This window comes from Cygnus atratus, chromosome 5 (genome assembly GCF_013377495.2).
Source record: "Cygnus atratus isolate AKBS03 ecotype Queensland, Australia chromosome 5, CAtr_DNAZoo_HiC_assembly, whole genome shotgun sequence".
Taxonomy (NCBI): domain Eukaryota; kingdom Metazoa; phylum Chordata; class Aves; order Anseriformes; family Anatidae; genus Cygnus; species Cygnus atratus.
In genome coordinates this window covers 31,287,414-31,313,741 of record NC_066366.1, presented here as the reverse complement: position 1 = coordinate 31,313,741, position 26,328 = coordinate 31,287,414, and the positions used below count along the sequence as shown (strand labels likewise).

Here is a 26,328-nt window from a genome sequence, read left to right as displayed (position 1 = left end):
CGTCGTGGGCGAGAGGGAGCGGCGCGGGGGGCGGAGCAGCCGCTGCCCGGCCTCCACTCCGTTCCCCTCCGCTTCGGAGGGCACGGGGCTTCCCCGGGAAAGCCCGGCCTCCGCTGCCGCCCCTCCGGCTGCAGCAGCCGCGATGGAGGCGGCCGCGCCGGGGGAAGCCAGGTAACGCTGCCCGCTAACGGCTCCTGGGCCAGCCCGCTGCTCGCTCCCGGTTGTGCCGGGCCGGTAGCACACAACGGAGGGCCCAGAGCCAGTCGCCGGTGGGGACAGGCCTGCAGTGGCCGTGGCCGAGCCGCCCCCGGCTGCGCGGGGCCTTCAGCTGACGGGAGGGGGCCGGGGACGTGGCCGGAACGGGTGGGGGGCTGCTGGGAGGTCCGCTGGGGCTGTAACTACTCGGTGAACTGTCACTGTCACCCACGGCTGCCCTCTGCGTTTGTATATGGTGTGTGTGTGTAATTAGTGTTCTGTGAGCGTCAGCTCTTCGTTTACCGGGACTAAATAAAACCTTATTCTCTTTCATGCGTGGCTGAACTCGGTATGTTAGGGGAAACATTTTGATGACAGGCACTATTGGCAGTCCACTGTTTTCAGGCAAGCCAAAAATTTGCACTTCTCTAGTAGATCTAGAAGTTCTCTCAAGTCCCGAGATAACGCAGAGCTGTTGGTAGAGCCTACATAAGCCTCCTCTTCATTAGTCCCACTGCAGGCAGAAGAGGGACACAGGATTCCTATGTTTCTGCCAGTCCTGTCTGTCAATTTTTAATACTGGAACATAATGTTTAAGGACTGCAGAGAGAGAACTTGCTTCAAAAGGCAAAGCCCCAAGAATTCCCTTATGCAGAAATTCAGCTGTTAGTCACAGATCCACCTGGCTGTCAAAATTATCAGTTTAAAAGGAAGTGGTTTAACTTTGAACTAAATGCATACAAATTCTTCCTATATCCAAACACAGTAGTTCAGAGTCCAACAAGTTTTATGTCATGGTTGTCTCCACTCTCCTTAATCGTCACCACTCTAGAGGGAGACACCCATCATCTGATCTGTCAACAGGTGGTTGCTGAACACATGTAAATGTTTTCTGCTCTTTCTAGTGTTCAAGATGAAGCTGTGGACAAAAGCAACTTTAAGGAATGCAACCAGATTGCTTTTTACAGGTAAAGAGAAGAATTGTAGTGTAGGGTTTTTGGTTTTGTAAACTATTAAAAGTTAGAGGAAGTAGTTTCACTTTGATTTTTAGTCACAACAACTGTGCTACTTTCAGGATGTTCCTTTCAAAGTGAGCATCCCACTAACTGGTCAGCATATTTTAAAAGGTGGAATCTCACCTCCATTGTATTCTGTCTAATGTTGCCTGGGTAAAGCAAACAACTGTCCAGTGTTACACCAATTAGCCTCTGACATACTGGGTTATTGTTTCAAATACCCAATTCTGTTCTGCAGGAAATTATGTTCTGAAGCCCCAGATAACATTTTGCCAATGGGAGCAAGACATCTTTTCACATCAGCCCTCTCTAGCCTGTCACCATGTTAACTTAAGACATCTGATTTCAGAAGTTACTGCACACTGGCAAGCGTCAGATCATGTTTTTGCTCTACTTTTAGAATAAATCCTTTGTGTGATTGCTCACATCTGCATAATGTCTGTTTGCAAGGAAACCAAGTCAGTTTATTGATAAAGAAGCATTCCTTCGAGGTAGCCTCAACGACACCCATCTTCAAGCAGTTTATAAAACCTGGGCTCAGCAAGGAGAATTCTCCAAACAGTTGACAGAGCCTTTATTTCAGGGTCTCTGTCCTAAAAACATCATCAGGACCAAAAACTGCAGTCAAAACTCTGTAGCAGCCCATCCAGACTTTGGCCACTCTCCTTGTTCAGTTCCTGCTTTCATTTTTGCGGCTCAGGCGTTGGGTCTTGCAAAAAGGAGAGCCATTTTAGGTCATTAGGTTCAGGAGTATCCCCTGAAAAGCAATTTCCTCAGTGTATATCCAGGAGGTTACAAATTACAAACATGTATTGCTTCATCACTACAGGATGTACAAGCTGTTCGCTGGAGGGTTGGAAACCAAGCAGTGGTGTATATGACAGAAAATAAAAAATGGATTATTCAGCTGAAATTTATGGGGTTCTGGAAAGGAGTGGAATGTAACTGTGCAACTTCGATTTTAGTTGGTCACTTGAATTTACCCTGTTATTTAAAAATAAAAAAAGATTTTTGGGATGGTGTTGTTTGACCAAGCCCCTCTATTTTCCATTTCATTCATATACACATATGTTTGCTTAGAACTTTATTCCCTCTTTTTCCCCTTTACTTGAAGCACTGATAATAATTGTTTGAAAAAATTCAAGACAAATTATTAGTAAACATTTCCAACTTAATGTTATGTCCCTATGTGTGATATAAGCCACAACAAGTAGGGAGACTAAAAACAATTCTCTGTCTTGTCAGGCGTCAGAAACTTCTACGTCCTGGAAAATCCTTGTATCGAGCAATGCTGGATTCAGTCACATTAAGTGATGAGAATGTCAAATTCCAAATTATTCATGAGGAGAATAAGGTGAGATCTTACCTAGTATAAGAAAGAGCAGTGAATATTATCACCAGGTCTGATAATACTTGCAGAAGGTTTTGAGGTACTCCAGTGGTAGGTACTTATGATGCAAAGTATCGGCCTAAAGATGTCCTTACTAGTCAGTATTTATTTAACAACTTGAGACTGTTCAAGAAAAAGGGACATTTTAAGGAACTTTAAAAAAAAATCTGTACTGACTTTATTAAAAATCCGAATAGAACTCTTTTTTATGTGAAAAAATGTTTTTAATTCAGGTTTTCTCCACTATTCCAAAATAATACATTATTTTTCTGAAATGGAATAAGAAGACATATGTTTCAGCACCTCCTAAGCATACCTTTGTATTCCCGTGTTTGATGAATGGCAGCTTTTTAGGAAAAAAAGTCTTTCTCACCTATCAAATTATTCATATGTAAGAAGAGAGCCAGGAAGAGGAGTATCTTCCATTTCTCTCATTTAACAGAATACCAGCTAGCACTCAGGGAAAAGGCAACTTAAGCCGTCCTCAGATATGCAAGTTTGGAATTGCAGCTCTCCCCATTCCGTGCTCTAAGCATCCCATTACGCAGATAATGTGCATGAATGTATTTTCTGCCTTCTGTGTTGATCCTGACCTTTGCAGTCAGCATAAAAAAGGAGGCTTTTTTTTTTCTTTTTCTTTTTTTTTCCACCTAGATCTTAAGGTAGGTGAAAGACTGAAGACCCTGCAGTTCTGTAGACTGGGGGGTTATTCAAAGATGGCATAATGTGAAGTGTATCCTAAGAAGCAGAATCTGGAACTCCAAATTAATTTTTCTGTCTTGCCTACCCCCCATCTAGTCATATGGCTCTTTCATTCTTTCATGTCTTTGAAGAGAGTGGTGCTGATTAGCTCCCAGGTAAAAGGAAAAGATAGCAGGCCAAAATTCTTCATCCAATTTTTGTGTCTCATGGGAGAAAAGATTCAGAAAGTGAAAAAAACAGAAGGGGGAAAAAACATAAAAAAACATCTGATTTCTTGCACAGAGATTCTCCACAGAATAAAAATGAGTCGTTTTGTGTGACCTAGAACAAAGTGAGTTTACAGTTCCCTGAAGTGTAAAATAGCTAGTTACACATCTTTATGAGTAGAGCAGTATCACCCGTTTTTCTTCAGGTGTCTTTCTGACATGGGTCATCAGTCTAAGTACCACTGTGAATACCAGTGAACACAGAGCACTGATGGTTTTGCAAAAAGCCCTGATCTCAGTAGTACCCTGCTCTTACTTTTACACACCACTAGTAAAATTACCCAAACTTCAAGGTTAGTGTATACTATCCCTGTTTTCTTTGCTGCTTGTGGGGAGAGCTGCAAATATGCTAGGCATGAGAAACTTGAAGATAAAGGGTCCACTTAAAAAGAGTTGCTCTTCAAAGAAGAAAAGTGGGAGTTAGCTAGCGTAAATGAGGTGGATGGTGGTTGTTATTTTGTAGTACTAAAGAACATTAAATCAGAAAGCAGGCAGGTGTGTTTTTTTTCCAGACAGTAAGTGTCTGATGATGTTAAGTTGAAAAGTAAGTTGATGTTTTTTATCATTACCAGTTTTATCTGTGTTTGCTCCCAGGTTCTTCTAGAAGTAGAAATTTATGAAATAGAAGGCAATATATTTAGGCTTAAAATTAATGAGGCAGCTCCTCTCAGAGCAAGATATGAAGTTCCTGATGTTCTTATAAAGGAACCTACCACACAGAGGTAAGTGAGGGGACAATGATTTAGCACCCTAGTTAGTAACTTTACAGCTTCATTTGCAAGGTTGTTTTGCCTTCTCCCTCATTTGCACTACACTACAGTTGACTCTCCACATTATAAAGTTGTTACAGGAAGAGAAAATAAAAATGCACATGGTTAATTTGCTTTCAAATATTCACGTTAACTACATGGGAGAAAGTTGTGTCATATATTAGAAACTTGAGGCTGTTTGACGAAACTGGAAAATAGTCTACTTGTTACACTGCATCATTTTTACTAAAGGCATTACATGCTAATGTGAAAGGAGTGCAAACTCTGGGTAGTTTTCATGGTAGTTCTGCAGCCATCTGTTGCACTGTGCAGTGAAGCCTGAACACAGCATGTATTTCTGGGGTTCATCAACTCAGCACAAGCCTTGAGGTTTTGTAACGTACGCAGACAGTCTTAGCCTATCTTTTGTTTCAGATTGTTATTTAGTTACAGTGGATTTCACATGCTGCTGATTCCTATAAAACTGTTGTTGCTTTTCATTTGACAGACTCTCTATATCCCAGAAGGAGGCAGGTATTTTGGTGCTGACTAGTGTTAATAAGGACTACATGCTTCAAGTCACAGCAAACCCCTTCCAGGTTGAGCTACACTCCAAGGGTGAGACTGTTCTGAGCATGAATTCCAATGGCTTGTTATATTTTGAGCACCTACAACCACCTCCTAGTGATAGGTACAGTACCTGTCTATCCCACCATTTGGTAATTGAGCTGTAGCTGAAAATAAACAATTATATTGGAATAGCAATTTCTGTGATAGAAACTCCCACGTGTTGAACTCTGTCTTCTCTATTACTTCATGCCAGTAAGTATGCTAGTGAAGTTTTAAAAAAGAATGTCTAAATCAATTAGCTGCAGCCTCTTTGAATCCCTTACAGCAGCCATATGCTCATGCTAACCTAAGTTATTGACCAATTCTTTAATAAACTAAAGTGTCTTGTTCCCCTTGTCTTTTGGGAAATGAACGATGGTAATATGATAAGGTTCTTAGTTTTGCCTCATTTTATGACTCTTCAGGTAAGTTTTGTTCACCATATAAGCTCTTCAAGTAAGTTACAATATGCCATATATGAGCTTGCAGATCAGTCCCACTGCAAAGTGCTGGAAGAATGAGAAATTACAAAGCAGACCATGTCATGGCTAGGAAACAGGCATAGCAAGCACGTTTCTCATAGAAAGAATTATTTGAAAAAAAATTAATTAACAGAGAGCCCTTAATAGAGAACAAAGACATGAGGATCTTCTGGGTGGGTAAAATGGTGGCACAGATAGAAATAGATGTGGAATCTGAAAGGATGAATTTAATTCAAATGTAGAGTGAAGGCTATTTTAGGACATCAAATATTAAAATGATTTGCCAATCAGAGCTCTCTACCATTACATCAGTTTTCAGAGTAGTCTGGCACCTTAGGACACAAGGAAACAATCTCAAGTTGTTCCAGGGGAGGCTTAGACTGGATAGTTGGAAGAATTTCTTCATAGAGAAGGTGGTCAAGCATTGGAAGAGGCTGCCCAGGGAAGTGGCGGAGTCCCCATCCCTGGAGATATTTTTGAGTTGTGTGGACATTGCACTAAGGGACATGGTTTAGTGATAGGTTAGGTAGATGGTTGGACTCGATGATTTTGAAAATCTTTTCCAATCTAGATGAGTCTATGATTCTAAAGCACTTATACAATATGTATGGCAATGCATAATGCTATATGGATTTTCTGTTTTAAATCCCTCCATATGTTAATAAAAAACTGATTATTTTTTATATATTTGTTTTCACTAGAAAGTCTACATCAGAAAACGAGGAGACAGCAAGTGATTCTTCTAAGGTAGCCTATGCTTACTCCAATTACATCGTTAATATTTTGTAGAAAAGAGAATTGATTAAATAGAATCACATTTGTGATTTCTTCTGGTACTATTCCTACAAACAGCCAAACTAACATGCAGCACATAACATACAGCAGATTGCAGTGACTTCATCTTTTTCATGACACCAGAATATGGTTCTTTTTCTTCCCTATTGGAATGTGTTACAGTGCACTTTGGGCTTTGTGGGCCATTCATTCACATGAGAGATGATAGTGACTGAAAGTCCCACATCAGCTATTCCTTTATGAGATGTATCAAATATAATTTTTTCTTAATCTAATCATTTTTCCAGTGAAATTCAAAGAGGATCTGATATTTCAGATAGCAGTATGTGTTTTACCACAGCTGTAGGAGGCATCAGCATGTAGATCTGGCTTAAGATGTCTTCCATGGCCATTGTATTTAGATTTTTTTTTTCTTTTGTTCTTGATCTCTCATTGAATTTGGACTACATATGTAACAGGGAGTTTCCTGGTGATATTTGCTTGTTTTCAAATTCCCTTTTCCTTGCAAAGAGAGTTTCAAAAGAAAGAGACCTCTTTTGTAACAGTCCAAAGATATGCCTATACATACATCCATGCTTAGTACTGCTGTAAGATTCACTCTGGAAAAAGACCAGGTCCTGGCAGTGCATATAGGCACATGCCAATTTTCTCAGGAGGCTGAGTTATGCCCATGGCATAATTTTAGCCTCCTGTAGAGCAGATGGCTTACTGTACTATCCTGTTAAAAATTGGAGGAGCTATGCTGCTTTCAGCATACTTGCATCTGAACTCTGGATTCTGCCAGGGAGTGTTCTTGCAGCAGAATCTGAATTGCATTTTGGATTTATTTATATTGGCCATATTTGACCAAAAAAAAAGAAGTAATAATGCATGAATCTCATGTGAATAAAGACAGTTTTCTTAGTACATGGTGTGAGTAGTTGCACTTACAGGCTTAGCTATTTCTGTTTATATAGCAGAAACAGGAGGATCTAGGTCTCTGGCAAGAGAAATTTGGCAGTTTCTTGGATATCAAAGCTCATGGTAAGTCTCAGTCTAGTTCTGAAAATGCCTTTACTGCTTTGTATTTACCTTTATTCATTCGTATTTCTGTTTAGCTACTTAATGTTTATCAATGTCTCACTCACTCCTTTTAACTTGCCTGTAAGGTGTCAGCAGGTAACAAATCTGACAGAAGCACTGGAAATAGTCATTAGATTTCTGTTCAGCAGGAAGCACATTAAATGTGACCCGTTTCATCAGCTAACTGCCATTTCTAAAAGAGTGTAACACTATCTGCATTGGCTGACTACTATGTAATACACTATTTCTTTTTGTTGTTGTTTTCTGCTTTTTATATATTAGCACAAAATGTTGATTTCACATGTTTATTCTGATGACATATCAGAAATCATGCTATCTAAGCAATAATTGTTGCAGAGAAACTTCTGAAGTGGGGGACTACAAAGGAAAGTACTGAGCAGTCTTAAGGGACACTAAGAAGGGGATAGATATCTGGAAGTCAGAGGCTCAAATACAGTTTAAATTATGAATTACCAGAACTCATGACCCTTTCCTGTCTGTCCAGTTGCATTCTGCATTAACTAATTCTGTTAGCTTTGTCTGTTACTTCTATCATGCAGCCTTCTAGGGCAACTGGCACTGCCCAGCGGCTGCAGTATGCAGAGGGAAGTCTAAAAGAGCTTCCTTGTGGTGACAGAGGTTTCTGCTCTTCACCATTGAGACACGCAGAGGCAGGAAGCTTTTGCCCTCGTTATTCATGCTGTGTCTGACATATTAGGCCAGCATCATGATTTTGCTGCTTCTCTGTATTGGGGGAGTAAAGTCCCTGGGGTAAGATTCTGATACCGAAGCCACTGCTTGTCAATCTAGAGGATCTCTGATCACCTGCCAGAATTTGCTCTGGATTCACTCGTGTGATAAGATGACAGCACTTAGCAGAGGCCCTTGTGGATGCTGCTCCTTTGGCTGAGGCTGAAGAGAAGAGTGTAGAAAACAAGCAATTCTGACTCTGATGTTCACTCTGCTGTACCACTGTGCTTCAAAGATTGGCTTGTAGTTGCTGGGATAGAAACAGGAGATAATTTTAAGCAGTTTTACTACATAGTAAAGGAACTATTATGTGCTTTTTTTGTGTTTTTTTTTTTCATTTTATCTTCTTAAGCAGATCAAAACTGGAAGAAATACAATAAAATCTGTTGAAAATGTTACCTCTGCAGTATATAAGTAATGATGAAAGAAGTTGAAAACAAGTTTGAAATAGCTAATTGTTAAAACTTGATTTTTTATTATTTTTTTTTACAATTAGGTTGTGCTACTTTGTTGCTTTCAGCTAAGCCTGAGACTGGAACTGTGTGTTCTTCTCTTTTAATGTTATTACCTCAGGTCCAAGTTCTGTAGGTGTGGATTTCTCTTTACATGGATTTGACCATATTTATGGAATACCACAACACGCAGAATCACTTCTTCTCAAAAACACAAGGTAAAGCTGGCAGATTGCATTATTCCAGAGGAGAGCTGTAATACTGTGTCAATAATTTAATAAAACAGCAGCTTGAAATATGCGTATTATATCACATATATTTTATTTTAATGATATAGCAAACTGAATCATAGACTGTCCATGCGGAGTGAGTTGTTCTGCTTTACATACTGCAATTTAATGAATGACCCCTTTTGTTCTCTCTCAAATTTCCATGCTGTCTTTATTCAGAATTTCACAATTAGTCACATCTAAGCAGAATTTTTAAAAGAGCAAATCCATGGGGGACAGGAGACTTCAGAATTCGTAGTTTAGGACTTGGAATAAATGAGCAGTATTCTCACTGATAGCCAAAACGTTGCCTGATTGAGATAGGTAGGACCAAAGCAAAGAAGCAGTATTATAGAAGGACCACATTTCAGCCTGGAGGGTAAACAAAAGACCATAATACAGAGTGTTCACTGAGTTCAGTGGAACAACAGCAGAGCTAAAATTGGCCTGGTTCAGGATGCTTACATCTATCAAACACATCTTTTTCTTTGTCCTAGCGATGGTGATGCCTACCGACTTTATAATTTGGACATCTTCGGCCACAAGATACATGATAAAATAGGTATTTATGGTTCAGTGCCCCTTCTCTTAGCACACAAGCCTAACAGAACTTCAGGGATTTTCTGGCTGAACTCTTCAGAAACACTGGTGGATATTAATACAAAGGCAGTAGCTGAGGTGAGAGTTGCCTACTTTCCTCGGAGTTTAATATCAAAAGAAAACACTACAAGGCAGGGCCAAAAGCAAGACGGTAACATCACTGGAGACTGATCACATCAACTCTTGAGCACAAATATGTGAATTATATTCAAACTGAAATAGTGAAAAAATCTTGCTTTATTCCAACACTTGATTACATGATTAAAATTGGTCATTTTCTTTATTACTCATGAATGATTTTAAAGCAAATGCACAGTGAGATTAGAAGTTAATCACAGAAAAGTTGTAATTACTTAGCACCTCATCATTTTATCTGATCTTTAACTGTTACTCTTTATTTCACATAACCAGTATGCAAAGTAAAGGATTTGTTAAGAATATATAATAAATTGTGTATTTCTAATACCTGCCAGATATGTGTTAGTGGTAGAATTTTATTAGTCTCCATCTTTGATCCTTTAATGAACAAAAGTTTGATAGAGAAGAATTCAGCTCTGCTTTGGTTTCCTTTAAAGCACATACAGTCCGGATCTGCTGCAGATACTGCTAAGCAGAGGGCGGTGCCTCTAACTGATGTGCGCTGGATGTCAGAAAGTGGGATCATTGATGTTTTCCTGCTGTTGGGACCCACTGCATTTGATATCTTCAAACAATTTGCGCAACTGACAGGTACTAACTTAAATAATTGGAGTCAGCCGGTGTGGCAAATATACCTGGGAGATTCCCTGAGGAACATGCTGAACTCAAGAGAGGGTTAATATTTACCTAGCCCATTGTGTGCAGTAGGCCAGTTGTTCCCAATCACTTGGGAACAATCCCAATCCCCATCACTTGGGTGTGAAGAACATGCTCTAGACTCAATGTAGGCCAGCATTCCCCAGCTCCAGACAGTTACACGTTAATTACGGCTCTCAAGTTATCTTCTCTGTTAAGTCTTCAGAAGAAATTCTGAAAAGCATTAACACTGTTAGCTTCATGCATATACTCTTCCTAGGCACTCAAGCCCTACCTCCCCTTTTTTCTCTGGGCTACCATCAGTGCCGCTGGAATTATGAAGATGAGCAAGATGTCAAGGCAGTAGATGCGGGTTTTGATGAACATGACATTCCATATGATGTGATATGGCTGGACATAGAACACACAGATGGCAAGAGGTATTTTACGTGGGACAAGAATAAATTCCAGAACCCCAAGAGGATGCAGGAACTTCTCAGGAAGAAAAAACGCAAGGTAAATAATATATCAGAAAGGAATAAAATACTAATTTGTAGTGTGAAGTTACCCAATCAGCCTTAACCAAGGTACTAGAGATACCGGAAACAGTGTAACTGCAGCGAAGTAAATTAGATTGTGTTGCAGTCTGGTGATGATTCTCATGTGCAAGGTTTTTTAATCCACCTCTTCATGCTGTTACATTGTTTCGTAGTTAGTTCAGTACCCTAAGCATCAGGCTGTTTGACCGCTTTGAAGCTCTATCTTACAGGAGCAGCCCAGTGCTGCCCCTGATCAAAAAAGGAGAAAATCTTTCTACGTAACGTGAGCTTTCACCAATATGCTAACCTTGCTTCAGCTATCCTTGCTTCCGTTTTTCTTTCTAATGTACACATTTAAAATCTGAAAATTGTGAATTGCTTAATGGTTGATCTTTGCCAACAGGGGAACTGTTGAAATAGCATTCAAGTTTTATAGTCTCTTAGTTGGAACTATAGTACCTTCTCAGCTTTAGGGCAAGGCAGTTAATGGCAGAAGAAGGTACCTGCAAAATGCAATACTTGGATGTTAAAAACAAGAAGAATTTCTGTTGTTGGTATATGTCATACAAACTAAGATATATTTAAATGTCTTAAGGCAGATAAGTATATTTTCCCATTCACAGAATATAGCCATGAATTAAACATTGTGTTTTCAGGGAGTGGGGTATTAGCTTTCAACTGAAACATTTCAGGGGTCTAAGTATGAATTCATGCCCTCCTTGTAAATTAGCTATTACACATGTGTAGTATATATGTTGGTATAGTATAGCGTATGTAGTATATGTGTAGGATATACAAACACAGTTAACTGCTTTCTAAAATGAGTGACTTAGCTGCCTTCTTTACCTGAAATGAACTCTTTATCTGCCTTGTATCGAAAGTTAAATTTTACTGTTTCACTAACTGGAGTTGATGCTAATGATGCACTTTATTTTCTTATCCTGGCAGCTTGTTGTCATTGTAGACCCCCACATTAAAGCGGATCCCATGTATGCCCTGTATTCACAGGGAAAAGACAAGGGATATTTTGTGAAAGACAGAAATGGACAAGATTTTGAGGGCATCTGTTGGCCAGGTAAAAAAAAAAAAAATGTTCCATCTGCATTTCAAGCAGTTAATTTTAAAAAATTTGCAGAATTGGGAGCCATTAAGGTAGAATTAATTTCTCACAATGCTTCTATTTTTTTAGATATTCATAATTTCAAATACTTTTGATTAGTTTGGCTTTTGTACATTCATGTTCTAATTGCCTTGGTTGTACAACATTGTTGTGTCTGTTGGCTCTGCAGATAGTCCCATGACCTAGAGCTAGAAAAGTTAAATTTTTTGATCAGAACAGCCATCCCTCTTCTCAAACTTGTGCTGGTTAAAAGAAATCCAGCCTGGTCTGTTGCACTGAACACAGCTGTTGTAGGCTGGGTGAAAATTAAATGAACCATGGAACTGAAAACTGATTCAATCATAATACAGTGATTTGACATGCTGTTTTTCATGAGGTTTTCTCACAATGAGTTGGTAGAGGGCAAAGGAGGTTGTCCTTGTTCTTTGCAGACAGCCCACAAACATGGTGGAACATCAATGAATATGGAAAAAATCAAGGATATATTACAACTTCTAGTAGCATGGCAGTTTTTAACTGTTACCATTTTAACTGTTACCATTTTATTCTCCCTGTGCATATGTATGAACGTAGAACTGCAACAATAGGTCTCTCACTCATACATCTCAGGACGTTGTTATTCAGCGTCACAGTGGCACTTTCCTGTTTCAAGTTCAGAACACCAAGGGTGCTGTTTCTCCCTGGCTTCCTGTTAACATCCAAACATTTTTCAAACAGCTGGCATTCATCCTGAAATGGTGCTGAGCTTCAGACTTCCAGAGTCCACATGTGTTGATCTGTATATAGGGGACAAGAGGTGTACCGAGTTCCATGTTGGCCTGGAATTTGTTTTGGGGCTTTTGTCTTAGAAACAATATCAACCACATTATTGCTGCCTAATTATGGAAAGCATTCTAGCTGTAGGCTGCTGTATTTAGGTGCAAAGAAAACACATACTTTTAAGAGCAGCTAAATAACTGGGATCTCCCACATCCACAGGTTCCTCTTGTTATCTAGATTTCACCAATCCTGAAGTGCGAAAATGGTACACAGATCAATTTGCCTTCAAAACATACAAGGTGTGTATTGATTTGTTCTGATCTACGTGTTCCAGAAAGCCCAAAAATGGGGAAAAGAGAGAAGATAAAAAGCTGGCCAAGCAAGTTGGTGGGTTTTCTAGTTGTATGATCATAATGTACATGAAAATATCGTGAGAAACTGAAATACCATAGAAGGATTTTCTCCATGGACCTATCTACACTGAGAAAGCTGGAACCTGTACTCTGCCACTGAAACTGCTTACTTAATTGTAGCAGCAGGATGGAGAGTGCAAGCTTTTTAGCAATCCATCATCTATCACCACTGCTGCATTACCTGTTTTTACTACCATGACAACACGTAAGGAGTGAGATGGGAGTACTCTCATAGCTCATGGTCACAGCTCCTTCACATTCCTTTCAGCACTTCTGCCCAGTGCTGAAGGTGCCTGGGTGGACACTGCCAGACACCTCCAGCTTCTCCCACCCTCCACTGATGGGTGCTTCAACATTACTGCTTTTCAGTAATGTTGAAATCACTCCCCTAACAGACCTTGCTTGACATTTCCCCAGTGCTTTTCCTCTACAGTTTTTCTTTTCTGACCTCTGTTTTATTTTTCTTCATGACTGTTTAATGCTTCTCTTTTGGCCTTCCCTGACTCTTTTCCCTTACCAGAGGGTGGGAACAGCAGGTAACTTTGCAACTCTGCTGAATTTTGTGAGAAGTGCAAAAATCAACTGAGCTTTTAGGCTGCCGCCCTGAACCTAAAGGCCACCAAGAGAGAAGGGGGGAATGACTGGCATCTTTCCAGTGACCACAGGAACATAATAACCATACCTTGCTTTGCTGCTGCTCCTACTCAAATCCCAGACTAGTCTGACACCCACTAGAGATTTAAGTCTCAGCAATGTCTGTCTTATGTCCTAACTGCAACCCTGTACCATAGGGGTCCACTAATATCCTCTTTGTGTGGAACGACATGAATGAGCCATCAGTTTTCAAAGGGGCAGAGCTAACAATGCAAAAAGATGCTGTGCACTACAACAACTGGGAGCATCGGGAATTACACAACCTGTACGGATTCTATCAGGTAGAGTATCCGGAGACAGACCAGGAATTATCTGTCCTCATAAGGTATGCCTAATGTGATAAGGATTGTATTTAAACAGTAGTAGGTATTCTCTAACCTCCATCAGGTTACAGAATGAAATTCTGCCGTGATAGGTATTGCTGTATTTGAAATAAATGTCTCTGTGATTGGTCACAAGATAGTATGACAATATCCATACATTTCTAATGTAACAATGTAATGACATTGGCTGTGACTACACAAAATTAATATTTTTTTGTTGTTCAAGTATATTGTAGTAGGAAAGTGTTGGTTTAACAATAGCTATTTGTGGGCACACATTTCTTAATTTTCCTGACTAGGAAGGGCTAAAAAGGCAGCATTGCAAATATTTTAATTGGAAAGCTTATCCTCCTGACTTTTATATTCACGATTTTCAGCAAATGGCAACTGCAGAAGGACTCATCAAACGGTCTTCAGGAAAAGAAAGACCATTTGTTCTCACACGATCGTTCTTTGCTGGATCACAGAAGTATGGTAAGCAAGGACTAGCTTTCCTTCTGGTTTGTTTTCTTGAGCTTGGTATGTAGTAGTTAAGTTTAGAGAGGACAGCAACTATCTTAGAAATACTGAAATAGTGAGATCCTACAAGTGCAAGTGATTAAAAAAATCAGGAAGGGCTGGCAAAGCATGTACAAGTTAAAGTCAGAATAACAATCTTTATCCTGGGACAAAACACTATGGTTTTTGGATATTTCAGGAGCATGCATATAAAGAAAAAAAAAGAAGTTACAATGAACAGCAGTTCACCAGTGTTCATGACCATCCCTGTTTTCTTTCCTTAACTGCAAGCATAAGTTGAATCATACACCCAACTTTCCTGTGTAATCCTGAGACTGAGTATTTTTCAGGGGCAGTGTGGACTGGAGACAACACAGCCGAGTGGGGTTACTTGAAAATCTCCATTCCAATGCTTTTGACCATCAGCCTGGCAGGGATTTCGTTCTGTGGAGGTAAGCTGTTTAGTTGGAGTTGCTCACTATACAAAATCTGCTAGTGCCACCAGACTTCAACACAGATAGTGAAAAGCTCAACAGCATTTCCAGTTGGATTCACAGATGAGTCTGATTTCAGATGCTAAAAACCCGTCTCTCACCATCACTTCTCTTAGTCTTCTGTAGCGTTTGTGTCCTGGAACAGCAGTCTCCAGGTGATGGTCTGTAGCATCACTGTGGCAGTCCTCTGCCACAGGGGAAGGCACTCAGCCTCCGAAATGTCTCTTGATATTTTTATTAAAGGATAACTTGTTACCTCCATTTTCCACTCTTGATTGGGCAAGCAGCTACTCAACAGCAGAACTGCAAGTACACTGTGAAATTCATGAATTTGTATCCTTGGAATGTTTGTTAGAGGAGAACTTCAAGTTTTTCAGAATAATTTCCAAAAATGTGTATTTTTATTTGTCTGTGCAATATCTAGCTGATGTGGGAGGGTTCATTGGAGACCCTGAACCAGAATTGCTTGTTCGATGGTATCAGGCTGGAGCCTACCAGCCCTTCTTCAGAGGTCACTCTAACATGGAGAGCAAACGACGAGAACCGTGGCTCTTTGGGGAGAAGAACACCCAGATCATCAGGGAAGCCATTAGAGAGCGCTACGTCCTCCTGCCATACTTATACACACTGTTTTATCGGGCATACACAGAGGCTGAACCAGTTATGAGGTAAGCACTTAAGTAAGGAGGTTTAGTGATTATCCTCAGGAAGTCACTTAGACAAGGGACTTAAATTACTGAATTACTGTCTCTTACAGTTGTGATTACTTATTTAAATAGTAAAAAAAGAAAAGAAAAGCACAAAAATGTCTACATTCTGTTTTATTCCTTTCTGCAAGCTTTCATAATGTTACCAGAGGAATTTTTTTCTTTTTAACCAAATGACACCTAGAACTCACTAGCTCACTTACAGTCTTTAAATATGTTTTTAAAGGACCATGCACTCCAAAATTCTCATAATGAAGAACATTATATAGGATTCTCACCCACGCTTAAAACCATGCTTAATGGACTCTGAAGTTGCTGACCTAAAGACATGAAGGCTGTTTTGCCTCTCATGAAAATACTCATTATTGCTGAATTGTTACTGTTATAAAAGCTTATTTCATATTGATAACTTGCTCATTTATCACTGTACTATTTTTTATATCATTATTCTTTTAGTAGAGAATCTAGTAATCTAGAACACAAATTAAATTAGAAAATGAGTTTTTGTCCTGCTCTTCTTAACCTAAGAAAACGTTTCAGTGGAACTGAATGCAACAGTCCTTTGAGGAAGAGAGGAATTGTCATCTATCTCCCTGGTATTGCTGTATCTTTGAGGTTGCTCTTAGAACTGTCTTTTTGCAGCACATTTACCTTTACTCATTGCTATGAAAATAAAATACATCTCCTATTTAAAAAAAAAAAAAAAGCCTTTTTGAGAGGATTGAGTGGGTTGAGTTTAGAATATGATTTGCATTATAGACATTGAGTGAGCATGGCTGCACATTTATAGGTGTAGATGCCCCTGTTGTATGCACTGACAGACAGTGGGTTTCCGTCTGTCTTGAAATGAAGCTGGCGTTGACATGTACTGCCCACAATGTTAAATAAAGCCTTGAATATGTTGAATTTACTGCAATAGGTACAGAACAAAAGAGGAAGCATGGTATTTTTCTCACAGACGCGGTGGAAGGTGTGTCTCATTAGCAAGCATATGACCAACAAGGCTACAGTGAACAAGTGAAGGTCTATAAGTGAGTGGGTGAGCCAGGCTTTCTTTGTAAGGAAACCCAGAGAATTGCTGCAGACTGTGATTTGAATGTGCTGTTTTTCTTATACTCTTTCAAACTCTAAATGTATGACACCTATTGTGCACCTATTGCACTTCCCTTTTTTGAGAACAGAAGTTGAACTTCTGGTCGAGGTTATCCAGTCTGTGACAGGAGACATACTGTAGAAGCAGTGGTGAGCTGCTGAGAACAGGAAGGACTGTCCCTCAGGGACTAGCTCATCAGGTTTCAGCATTGCTGGTCAACTTTGATAGAAAAGCTCATCCGTCTCTCCTTTGCTAGAGGGAAGGCATCTGTAGTGCATAAGGAAGCCAGGGTTTAGGGGGCTAAACAGTAGGCATATAGGAGTGCCATAGCCTGTGTTGTACTGGGAAATCTCATCAGTGACTCAGAAGTGGTACTTTAGGGCACAGAAGAGGAGATTACTCTATCTTTGGTTCTTGATAGCTTTAAGGAGAGGGAGAAAATGGAACCTAAAAATGCCAGAAAGTCTTGAACAAGCTGGTGGGAGAAGATAAACTAACTGAATTCCACTGTCTGTCTTTCTGCAGGCCTCTCTGGGTAGAGTTTCCAGGGAAATTAGAAACTTTTGGTGTGGAAAATGAGTACATGCTAGGTAAGCAGGTATGGGTGGGTGAGCAATACAGCCCAGCTGCATTATAGTACCGTAACAGAATGAAACTGATCAACCATGAGCTCCTCACACGTGCCTTTTTTCCCAGTACAAAGTGAACATAAGCACCTGCCATGGCTCAAGCAAGCCCTTAAAATAGCTTTGGGAGATTGACAAGCCCAAGGCAACACCAGAGCACAGTGCTGCTGCTGTGATGAGATGCAACTTTGAGGACCGCAGCGGTCACTCATTGCCACGTTTATCTTTTTCTCCAGGAAATGCTCTGTTGGTGCATCCAGTCACGGACAAAGAGGCCAAGGCAGTGAGTGTTCTACTTCCAGGGTCGGAGGAGGTGAGGATCATACAAAGCTGCTCAGCCCACAGAAGTGTTTTATATGGCAACCTCCCAGCTCCCCAACTCATAATTGCTGCACACTGCCACTGTGCTGAGTGTTAGCCATTCTGTGTCACTCTGAGCCTTCCTTACATCTTGATACCTCACGCACCTCACAGTAAATTTACTTCTGTGCTCTTCCAAGTTCTTCTATGCACAGATCTCAGGTCTCCTATAATTTATATCTCCCCTTGAGGCTCACTGCTTCTCATGAAACACCAAAAAACAACTTCACTAAATTATCGATTCCTTTTCTTTTCTCATGTATTTCACATAGGGTTAATCTTCTCTTTTCACATGGAAGAAAAGGGCTGTTTGAAGGAAGGTCATAAGGAAACCAGAGGAAAGCAGAAAGAAGGAAAAAGTATAACAAGGAGATACAAGCTTCAGTAGCCTGGGATGTGCATAGCAAACACTGACATGTACAGAGATCAGTACCTCTCTGAAACTGAGTTATTAATCCACAGGATGGCACTGTGATCCACTCCTACACAGACCATTTGGCTGCAGCAGCTGAGAAGTGGAGGAAGGGAAGGAATTTCAGAAAAATAGTTTCAAAGGGAAAATCTGAGTTTCAGCTCTAGAGGCAAATAAGAGGAAAGACAGAAGTAAAGGAGAGTGCTAAAGACCATGCAAAGCTTTGTGACTCCACTAGTGCACCTGAGGATACTAACAATTCTTTCCTAAATTTAAGGAGAAAAACAGATGAGGCTCTCCAAACATGCTAAGAAAAATATTTTTATCAAGATCTCTGTGGGAATTCAGTACCTGCCATACCTAAAGTAGTGAAACCTGCTGGCAAGAGCGGTGCGTGGGAAGTTTCAGGTGTAGCTCTTTCTTGTGACTTGTTATTAGCAACTTTGTTGTTATTTTTTACTTCAATATAAATATGTTCATTCTGGAACTCAGCATTTCTATATCTTGCCATATATGGTGTGCTCATTCTTTTTCCATTTTTCTTAGATTTGGTACAATTTCAGAACATTTATACAAATGGAAAATCCAGGCACTCTGAAGATCCCAGTAACACTGGACAAAGTACGTTAATTAAATAGTTTTCTTTATGTGCTTGCAGTAAAAGTTTATTTCTGAGGTTTGATAAGAAAGAACTTAAGTTTTCCCTGTTCCCAGTTCAAATTATACAATTAAGAGTTTGTGAACCTTTCTACCCTGGCCTTGTTTTTGGCAGATTCCTGTATTCCAGCGAGGAGGCACCGTGATACCTCTTAAGACTGCAGCTGGAAAATCCACTGAATGGATGATAGATATTTCTTATGAACTCCATGTGGCCCTGGACACAGAGGTACTTTGAGGTGACATTCCCTTTACAAAGTTGTCTTTTACTGCCATTTATGCTTTTTTATGTGCTTGTTCTCTGTTCAATGAGCGTAGTGGTATCTGCATCTGGATTTCCAATGGCCCTCCTCTACTGTTCTTTATTGTCAGGGCGCTCCCACCTCCCTACCACTGTTTCCTCAGAGTAAAAGTATCAGAGTGTAGCACAGGCAAAACATTTTTGTGATCTTTCTCAGGCCTCTGCAATTCCCTTAGAAGAAGAAACAGAGAATTGGCAAACTACAAATTTCTTGGACATATAGACAGAACTTCCCACAACTGTCCTTTCTAATGAATGAAGTGCCATCTGACACCCACGTTAATAACATGTAGTGAGACTCTTTTTTTTTTAATGTTTCATTGTCTACCCCTAGAAGCTGCTGTTAATCTGGACTCTATCTGGTGTGTTTCACAGGCCCGTGCAATAGGTGAGCTCTACCTAGATGATGGGCATTCATTTCAGTACCTCCACAAGAAGCAGTTCCTGTACCGGAAATTCACTTTCCACAAGAACGTTCTGTCTTCCAGGTAACAGCAATTGATGAAGACAAAAGCCACTCAACATACTGTCACTCGAAATGCCTTTTCTAGTTCATTATGACTGCCTTGCAAATAAGGAAATATTAGTATTATCTATTGCTTAGTGAAGTTCCAAAAATATCACTAAATACTTGTAAGTAAACAGATCCTAAATATGCCACTATCACACTTCTACTACTGAAATCTGCTGCTCATGCATAAATAGTATTGTGAAGTGTATAAATAATAAAGGCATATCATTATTCCCTCAGGCTTCAGAAATATGCAGTAGGTGGTCCTCAAACTACAAAATTTAACACGGAGCAAAACTGTAGACTAGGTTAAATAATGTAGCCAAAAGCATGCTTCAAATTCCCTTATCTCGTAAATGAAATCTGAAAATCTTCAAAATTCAGAATAGAAATGAAAGATTGTTGCTAAACTACTAGAAAATCTAGGAGTTGCCAAATAAAGGCATTTAAATGAATGATATGACATTGTTTGCCCCCAAAAGGAAAATTTTAGTTTAATTTGGATATGAGGGCTTTTTTAGAGCTTTCTAATAAAAATAAATACATGAAATTAAATTAGTTGCAAAATGAAATTTAATTGTGCTTAAGACTGAAACATTTTACTTGCAAAATGTTAAAATCAAGATTACGTTTATATGTAGGGGTTTCTACTACCATTTTACAGAAATCCAGAATGTTTCTGGTTGTCAAAGCCACGTTTTTTTGACACAAAACATCTTCTCAAACTTCTTTTCTCCCCTTCTAACTTTGTGAAATCTGCCATGCAGTCAAAAATTAGCTGATAATGGGAGAATTTTTTTTTTTCAGGAGAAATGTAAGTAGAGGAATGGAAACCTGTTTAGGGAACTTTCAGGGTGAGACTAACATAGTATTTTTTCAGTGTGATACTGAACTTCTACTGATGGACAGAAACTATATGAAATAATTTTCTTTTTTTCAGCTGCATGGATGAAAGTGGACAATACCACACCACATGTGTAGTTGAACGGGTGATATTTCTGGGACTTGGACAACAACCCACTTTTGTAACAGTCTGCTCCAAGGGTAATGCATTGACTTTCATTTTACTACAATTATTCGAAATACTGTTGTACTGCTGCCATTCATTAGAGGTGACAAACTGACAGCTCTACAAAGAAACTGCTATAGCACAGGGAACATCTTTGTTTATGTACTGCTCCTTGGGTAGCAAGGACAGAATATAGTGAAAGTAGCCAGCAGCTAATCACCACTAATATTACGTGCAAACCTGAAGAACACTTGCTTTGTAAGGCAGTGAATATATCAGTAGATGTGCTTCAGAATTACCAAGTTCTGATAGCTGTCCTACACAGAATACAACCAGAAATAGCATTTTGATTGAAAAACTGTTCGGTCCAGGTACAGGTAAGATCTGTAAACCTACATAATAGTCAAAACCAGGAAATTTGCAGACAAAAAAAAATTTACTTTGCTCATTCAAAAGCCCCTGGACAACCTGACTTTTTGGGGAACTCTAGAAGTTGTGTCTACATGTATAGACAGAAGCATTTACAGAAAGGGCTTTTTGCTTCTGGCTGCTTTCCAACCACATCCCTTCACCTTGTGAATCATGTGGGTATGGATTTCCTGCCTCTGCCTGTCAAACTTAAGGGCTTTTAGAGTGCTTGAAGTAACAACTATGCTCAAACAAGGCTTAACTTTTGCAGAAAAATCTTTGAATAGTTCTAGGAAAACTGATGTACCATAAGTCAGTGATTTGACTACTATTTGTTTTGTATTCAGTTCTTTCCACCAGTGGCAGGGAGTCTGAATTGAAAACTGGAAGGAGTCATGCATAGTTGTTTCAAAAGTGTTTACCTAAGTCATACAGTAAACTCTCTTGTCCTGTTCAGATGGGAAAGAAAAAGAAGTGGTTTTCACATACGATACGAAGACCTCTGTGCTGATGCTGGAAAATTTAGCCCTGAGCATTGATACTGACTGGAAGATTTGTATCAAGTGAAAGACAATTCTTCAGAGAATTCATTGAAAGCTTAAAGGGAAATCAGTTTGGAGGACTTAGAGCATTCACCTGAATCCAGTCAAATCAAGGAACCTATTTCCTACCCAGTCAACCCCAAACTAACATTTTTTTCTTTTAAAACACCAATTTGAACTTGGATAGCTCTTCTGTTCAGCAAAGGTAACAGCACTATGATTGTATCTGTGGGGAAAAAGGTAAATACTATCTGTTCCAGACTAGCTTCAGTTAGGCTTTAAGATTAAGTTCAGCTTTCACTTGTACCAAAAAAAATCATGAATTGATGGTGTGAGATTGTGGCTTATTCGCATGGGGTTTAATGTATTTAACAGTCCCACCTTTCACACATTAGAGTACTTGAGAAGAGATAAACTGTGCCAGTTTGACAAAGAACGTCATTAGGTACACCTGATACAGAGGTTATCATCAGAGTTCTGTCTGCAAGGTGCCTCGTGAAAACAAACCCAGAAGGAGACACCCAGGGTCATTACAGATATTTCCTCTTTTAAGTCTTTATGACAGTGCAAAATTAGGCAGTCTGTACAGGAAAGTAAACAACAGGCTAGCTGAACAGTTCACAGTCATTGAAAGTAAAGTTTGAATAAGTAGTGCCAGTCAGTTTCATGATAGTAAAAGACAGTGATGTGGGAGTGCAGAAGTCTTTCTAATAGCTGGTGAAACTTCTTCTGAAAAGGCACATGTCTATAGCAGTGGTAGCAGGTTGGGGTAGCTGCTAGACTCCCATGGAAACATCTTCCACAGTATTGCTCCTCTCTTTCTGCCAGTGCTACTTAAACAAAAACAAACGTACAAAGAAAAGGAGAAGGTATTTTGTTAGGAAATAATTGACCTGTTTCGAATAATTGAATGTCATTGGTTAAAGTTAGCCTGGTGAAGCAACAGTCCTTACGTGGAGCTCTGTTCCTCCACATCTTCAAGCGCTTGCTAAGATCTGGCTTCTGTTACACATAGTTTAGTAATTTCTTGGTCAGCTTTTAGTATCTGTCTGAGATTTGAGCTTTGCAGGTGACAATGAAAAAGCTTATTCACACAAAGGAAATTTGAAGTGCTTAAAATTTCCTTTATAGCAGAAAATGTTTAAAGTTAATGGGATAAATTCTGCATTTAGCCATCCGATTTCATACTTATTCCCCTATTCTTTTAAAATTGACCCTAATGCTCCCCTGCCTCTTTTTCCAACCATCTCTGCATACAGAACTGGTGTGTCCTGCTGTTTTCTTTCCTTTCAAAACTAGAAGACATCATGAGAGTCCTACGTCCTGCCTATTTCCACAGCCATTTCCATATGAGGTCTCTCTCTTCACAGGCTACCCACTGCTCTACAGTTCAAGTTGTTTGCCCTTTCCATTTGCTACACCTGTAAAGTATATTATTTTAAAACCAGTTCTGCTTTGAGTCAAACCTAAACGTGCCATCGGTTGGGTTTTGTGGATATAAGAAGGCAGATATTACTTGATATCTTTTAATATGAATATTTTCTAATATTTTCTAATATTTTCTAAAAACATTAGTGAATTAACTCTTAGGAAAGAGAGAAGGACAGTCCCTATTTTTGCCCACTAAAAGGGACATAATAGTCCATTTGTATGTTGTTTCCTACTCGTCATCCTAAGCCCTCTCTGTGCTTGGCGAGTCATTTCCCACCTGCTGCTGTTTGTCCTCTGCAGGGCAGATTTCTGGGAATACCAGAGCACCAGAGACTACGTGTAACTACTACACTCTTGAGTACCACGTGCGGTTGGTTTCCCGCCAGCCCCTTAAGTTCCTTCCCCACATTCTGTAGAGCTGTTTTCCACCCCTTCTAGCAGACACCATGAACCCCCAGTCCAGGAGCTGGGAACTAGCAGCCTAAATACCACTGTGCTTAATGCAGATAAGTAAATCCAGGTGGAACAGTAGCATATAGATCTTATACATCTGTGAGAAGAGAGACAAATCCTATTTTTCTATCAGTTTCTCAGCTTTAATTGATAATTGCTTCTTTTATTTAAGCATAGCAATGCTTCTGACAGGGGGTAATTATTGTCTGGAGCATTTTAGTGAAATGTTTTAACTGATTTTTCTGAAATTTGAAAGTAAAATGAAGTAACAATGAAGTGAGTTGTATGCTTATTCCTTCCAAATTTGTTTCTACTGTTGAGAATCATTTAAGTATTATTTGAAGTGTGTCTGATTAAAGTGAATGGCTAACAATTATGCTGTCACTCTCAATATATCTGCACCACAGAAAGTACTCATAGGTCAAATTTTCAGTGTTATGAAGTGCCTAACTTCTGTGGATTTCAATAGGAATTATTTGCTCAAAACCTTTTTGCAGTTGTCTTTATATAATAAATTTAGGGGAAAAAAATCAAAAAATGTTGTTTACATTCATGTTTGTAGCAACTCATGCTTTTCCACACATTTTGCCATAAATCAAGAAATAAGTTTGTAATATATCTCTACAGAAAGTAATTGAATTCAGATACTGAAAACAACAGCAGATAGAGCTTCATAAAAATAAATAGAAAGATTATCATCCATGTAGATCAATTTTGCTTTATCTGAGCAGGTGTTGTGGGTTGGGGTACTTCTACTCACAAGAAATACTATTGCAAAGGGTGTTTTGATTCCTAATGGACAAAGGGATTTTTTGCAGTTTGTAGCAGTGTATCCATTCTTTTCTATGGCAAATGGTGTTTCTGTAAAGACACTTTTTTTCTTTCACTAGCAACTCCTGTTCATCACAGAAAAGACCAAATCATCTGTCTAGTGTAAAAAAAATAGAAAAGAAGCTGTTTTTTGAACAGATATAAGTAGAAAATACTCCTGAACATCCATAAAGAGCAACATTGGGTTAAAAGTGAGACATGCCATCCTGCCATTTCCCCACTCCAAGAACAAATATATATAAGCCACTGCTAATCCTTCACTTGATCCTTCTCAGCAGTCTACAAAGAGTCTGTCAGGTGTCACACCTTTTGCTACTACTGTCTTTCTTTCCAAAACAGAGCTCTGTGTATGAGACATAACAGATAAATGTTTGTATTGGGCAAAACAGGAGAAGGTGAAAGAAAGAACATATGCATGTGTTCGAAAATGAGCATTTTTTCTGAAGTTGTGCAGTGAGAGGCCCTTGCATTTTACTACTTGCATTGCTCTTGAAAAATCCTAGATTGAGTGACACATGGCTATGCAGGACAGCTTGGCAGAGACATGTCAAACATAAGACCTGCAACCCTTGCATCTGAATGTAATGAGGAAGTCATCAATTCTGCAGCTGGACAACCTATCGTGAAGCAATTGCATTCCTATTTCCGCACACAGTCAAATCTGTCCTTTCTGACTGCCCTGTTGGTGCAGGAAGCTTGTAATTCGTGATAAAAGAAAAATGTCATCATTAGAAGCATGAGGATTAATAACTTGTAACTCGTACAGGTTAGTACAGCTTAACTATATTACCTTCTTCAAAAGGTTGCCCTCATGGAGTTTTTAAAAAGGGAACAACGAGCTATAGAAATGGTCTGTTGTACTCAATTTGAAATTAGCAAATTGAGCAAACAGCTGAGAAACAAAAAAAAAACAGTGCTTTGGCATAATACCACAGTATTAGAGCAAAAGGTCAGCGATGCGTACATCAGCCAGACTCCAGATACTAGTTTCACTAGGCAAAAATAACATTGATGTCACTATGTGATTTAAGACTTCACAATCAAAAATAAAAATCAAGGTTTAGGGGGCTTTTCTTGACATACAGAAAATGTCAACTATTTAAAAACTTTTTATAGAGAAGAACAATGGGGTTAAGGAAGAGCAACTTAATTTTCTTTCATAAAGACACTGAATTTATCCCTTAACCCACTCTTGTGTTACAAATAAATGTGCCAAGTCAGACATCTCTAAGACTGGTATATCCTAACATACACAGAATGGCCCAATTTCCATACTGGCCCCCTTACAGATTTTAGTGCCCCTGTATGAAAAGGTCCTTCTCACATAAGAAGTAGGTATCACCAAGTGAATCTTAGCGCTCGCAAGCTGCTCTCTCTGATGTTACCTGGAGGATCCAACTCCCAGCTGGCAGGTGTTGAAATGACCTCAGTAGCATCAAATAAAATTACTGTTTTTGCTATTGGGACTGTGTCTTCAGATAATCATCTCTATAAAATATGTTTGGTTTTTTTCTGTAGCAAAGGGCAGAAACAACAAGTCAAGTACAACAGTTCCTTAAGGAGTGTCAGGACTAGTTTATTGGCTAGGGAGACCTCATGAGTATGTTCCCAAACCAGTGGGAGTTTCACTGTTTTTTCTCTCTAGCAAAGGAAAAGAGGAGCTGCATGCACCAGGAGTCAGGCTGCACACAGCTCCTGGCCTCAGCACAAGCTGTGCAGCAGACTGACACCACCACGCTAACCCCCTCCCTATCACTTTCCCTCTCTCTCACTCTTTGCCTGTAGATATTTTTAGATTTCACGGGTTAAAGCTCGCCTCTTCTCAGTGTTTCTACACACAGGGCCAGCGCACACACAAATGCTGTAGATAGTACAACTCCAGCACAGGAGTCAGCCTACAAATTACCTTGTGCCACATCAAGGAACAAATTCCAGCTTCTTACAGCAAAATACTGCAGCCCTTCGAGAAGATGCACGATGTGCTCAATCACAAGGAATTTCATCGCTTACAACTTTGACTAGGAGATTTTCAACAGAAAGAAAAAAGGGGGAAGAACAACTTCCTCTTTTCACAAA

At 39.5% G+C, this 26,328-nt stretch overlaps 1 protein-coding gene across 2 annotated transcripts; it reads left to right on the top strand.

Moving 5' to 3' along the window:
- The first annotated feature begins 4 nt into the window (after window positions 1-4).
- On the top strand, window positions 5-23,720 carry GANC (glucosidase alpha, neutral C). Of its 2 annotated transcripts, XM_035539033.2 has the most exons (24): window positions 105-171; window positions 1,101-1,163; window positions 2,457-2,565; window positions 4,164-4,291; window positions 4,827-5,009; window positions 6,111-6,156; window positions 7,161-7,227; window positions 8,590-8,686; window positions 9,235-9,415; window positions 9,913-10,066; window positions 10,392-10,627; window positions 11,599-11,725; window positions 12,749-12,828; window positions 13,734-13,877; window positions 14,297-14,393; window positions 14,768-14,869; window positions 15,336-15,579; window positions 17,237-17,301; window positions 17,574-17,650; window positions 18,656-18,730; window positions 18,882-18,995; window positions 19,443-19,555; window positions 20,519-20,622; window positions 21,453-23,720. In XM_035539033.2, exons 1-24 carry the CDS (start codon window positions 143-145, stop codon window positions 21,560-21,562), a joined length of 2,745 nt encoding a protein of 914 aa, XP_035394926.1. In that variant the 5' UTR covers window positions 105-142; the 3' UTR covers window positions 21,563-23,720. The 2 variants fall into 2 exon arrangements, with proteins under 2 accessions (XP_035394927.1, XP_035394926.1); XM_035539034.2 differs by lacking the exons at window positions 20,519-20,622; window positions 21,453-23,720 and having other exon boundaries at window positions 5-171; window positions 18,882-19,005; window positions 19,443-19,485.
- The last annotated feature ends 2,608 nt before the right edge of the window (window positions 23,721-26,328 follow it).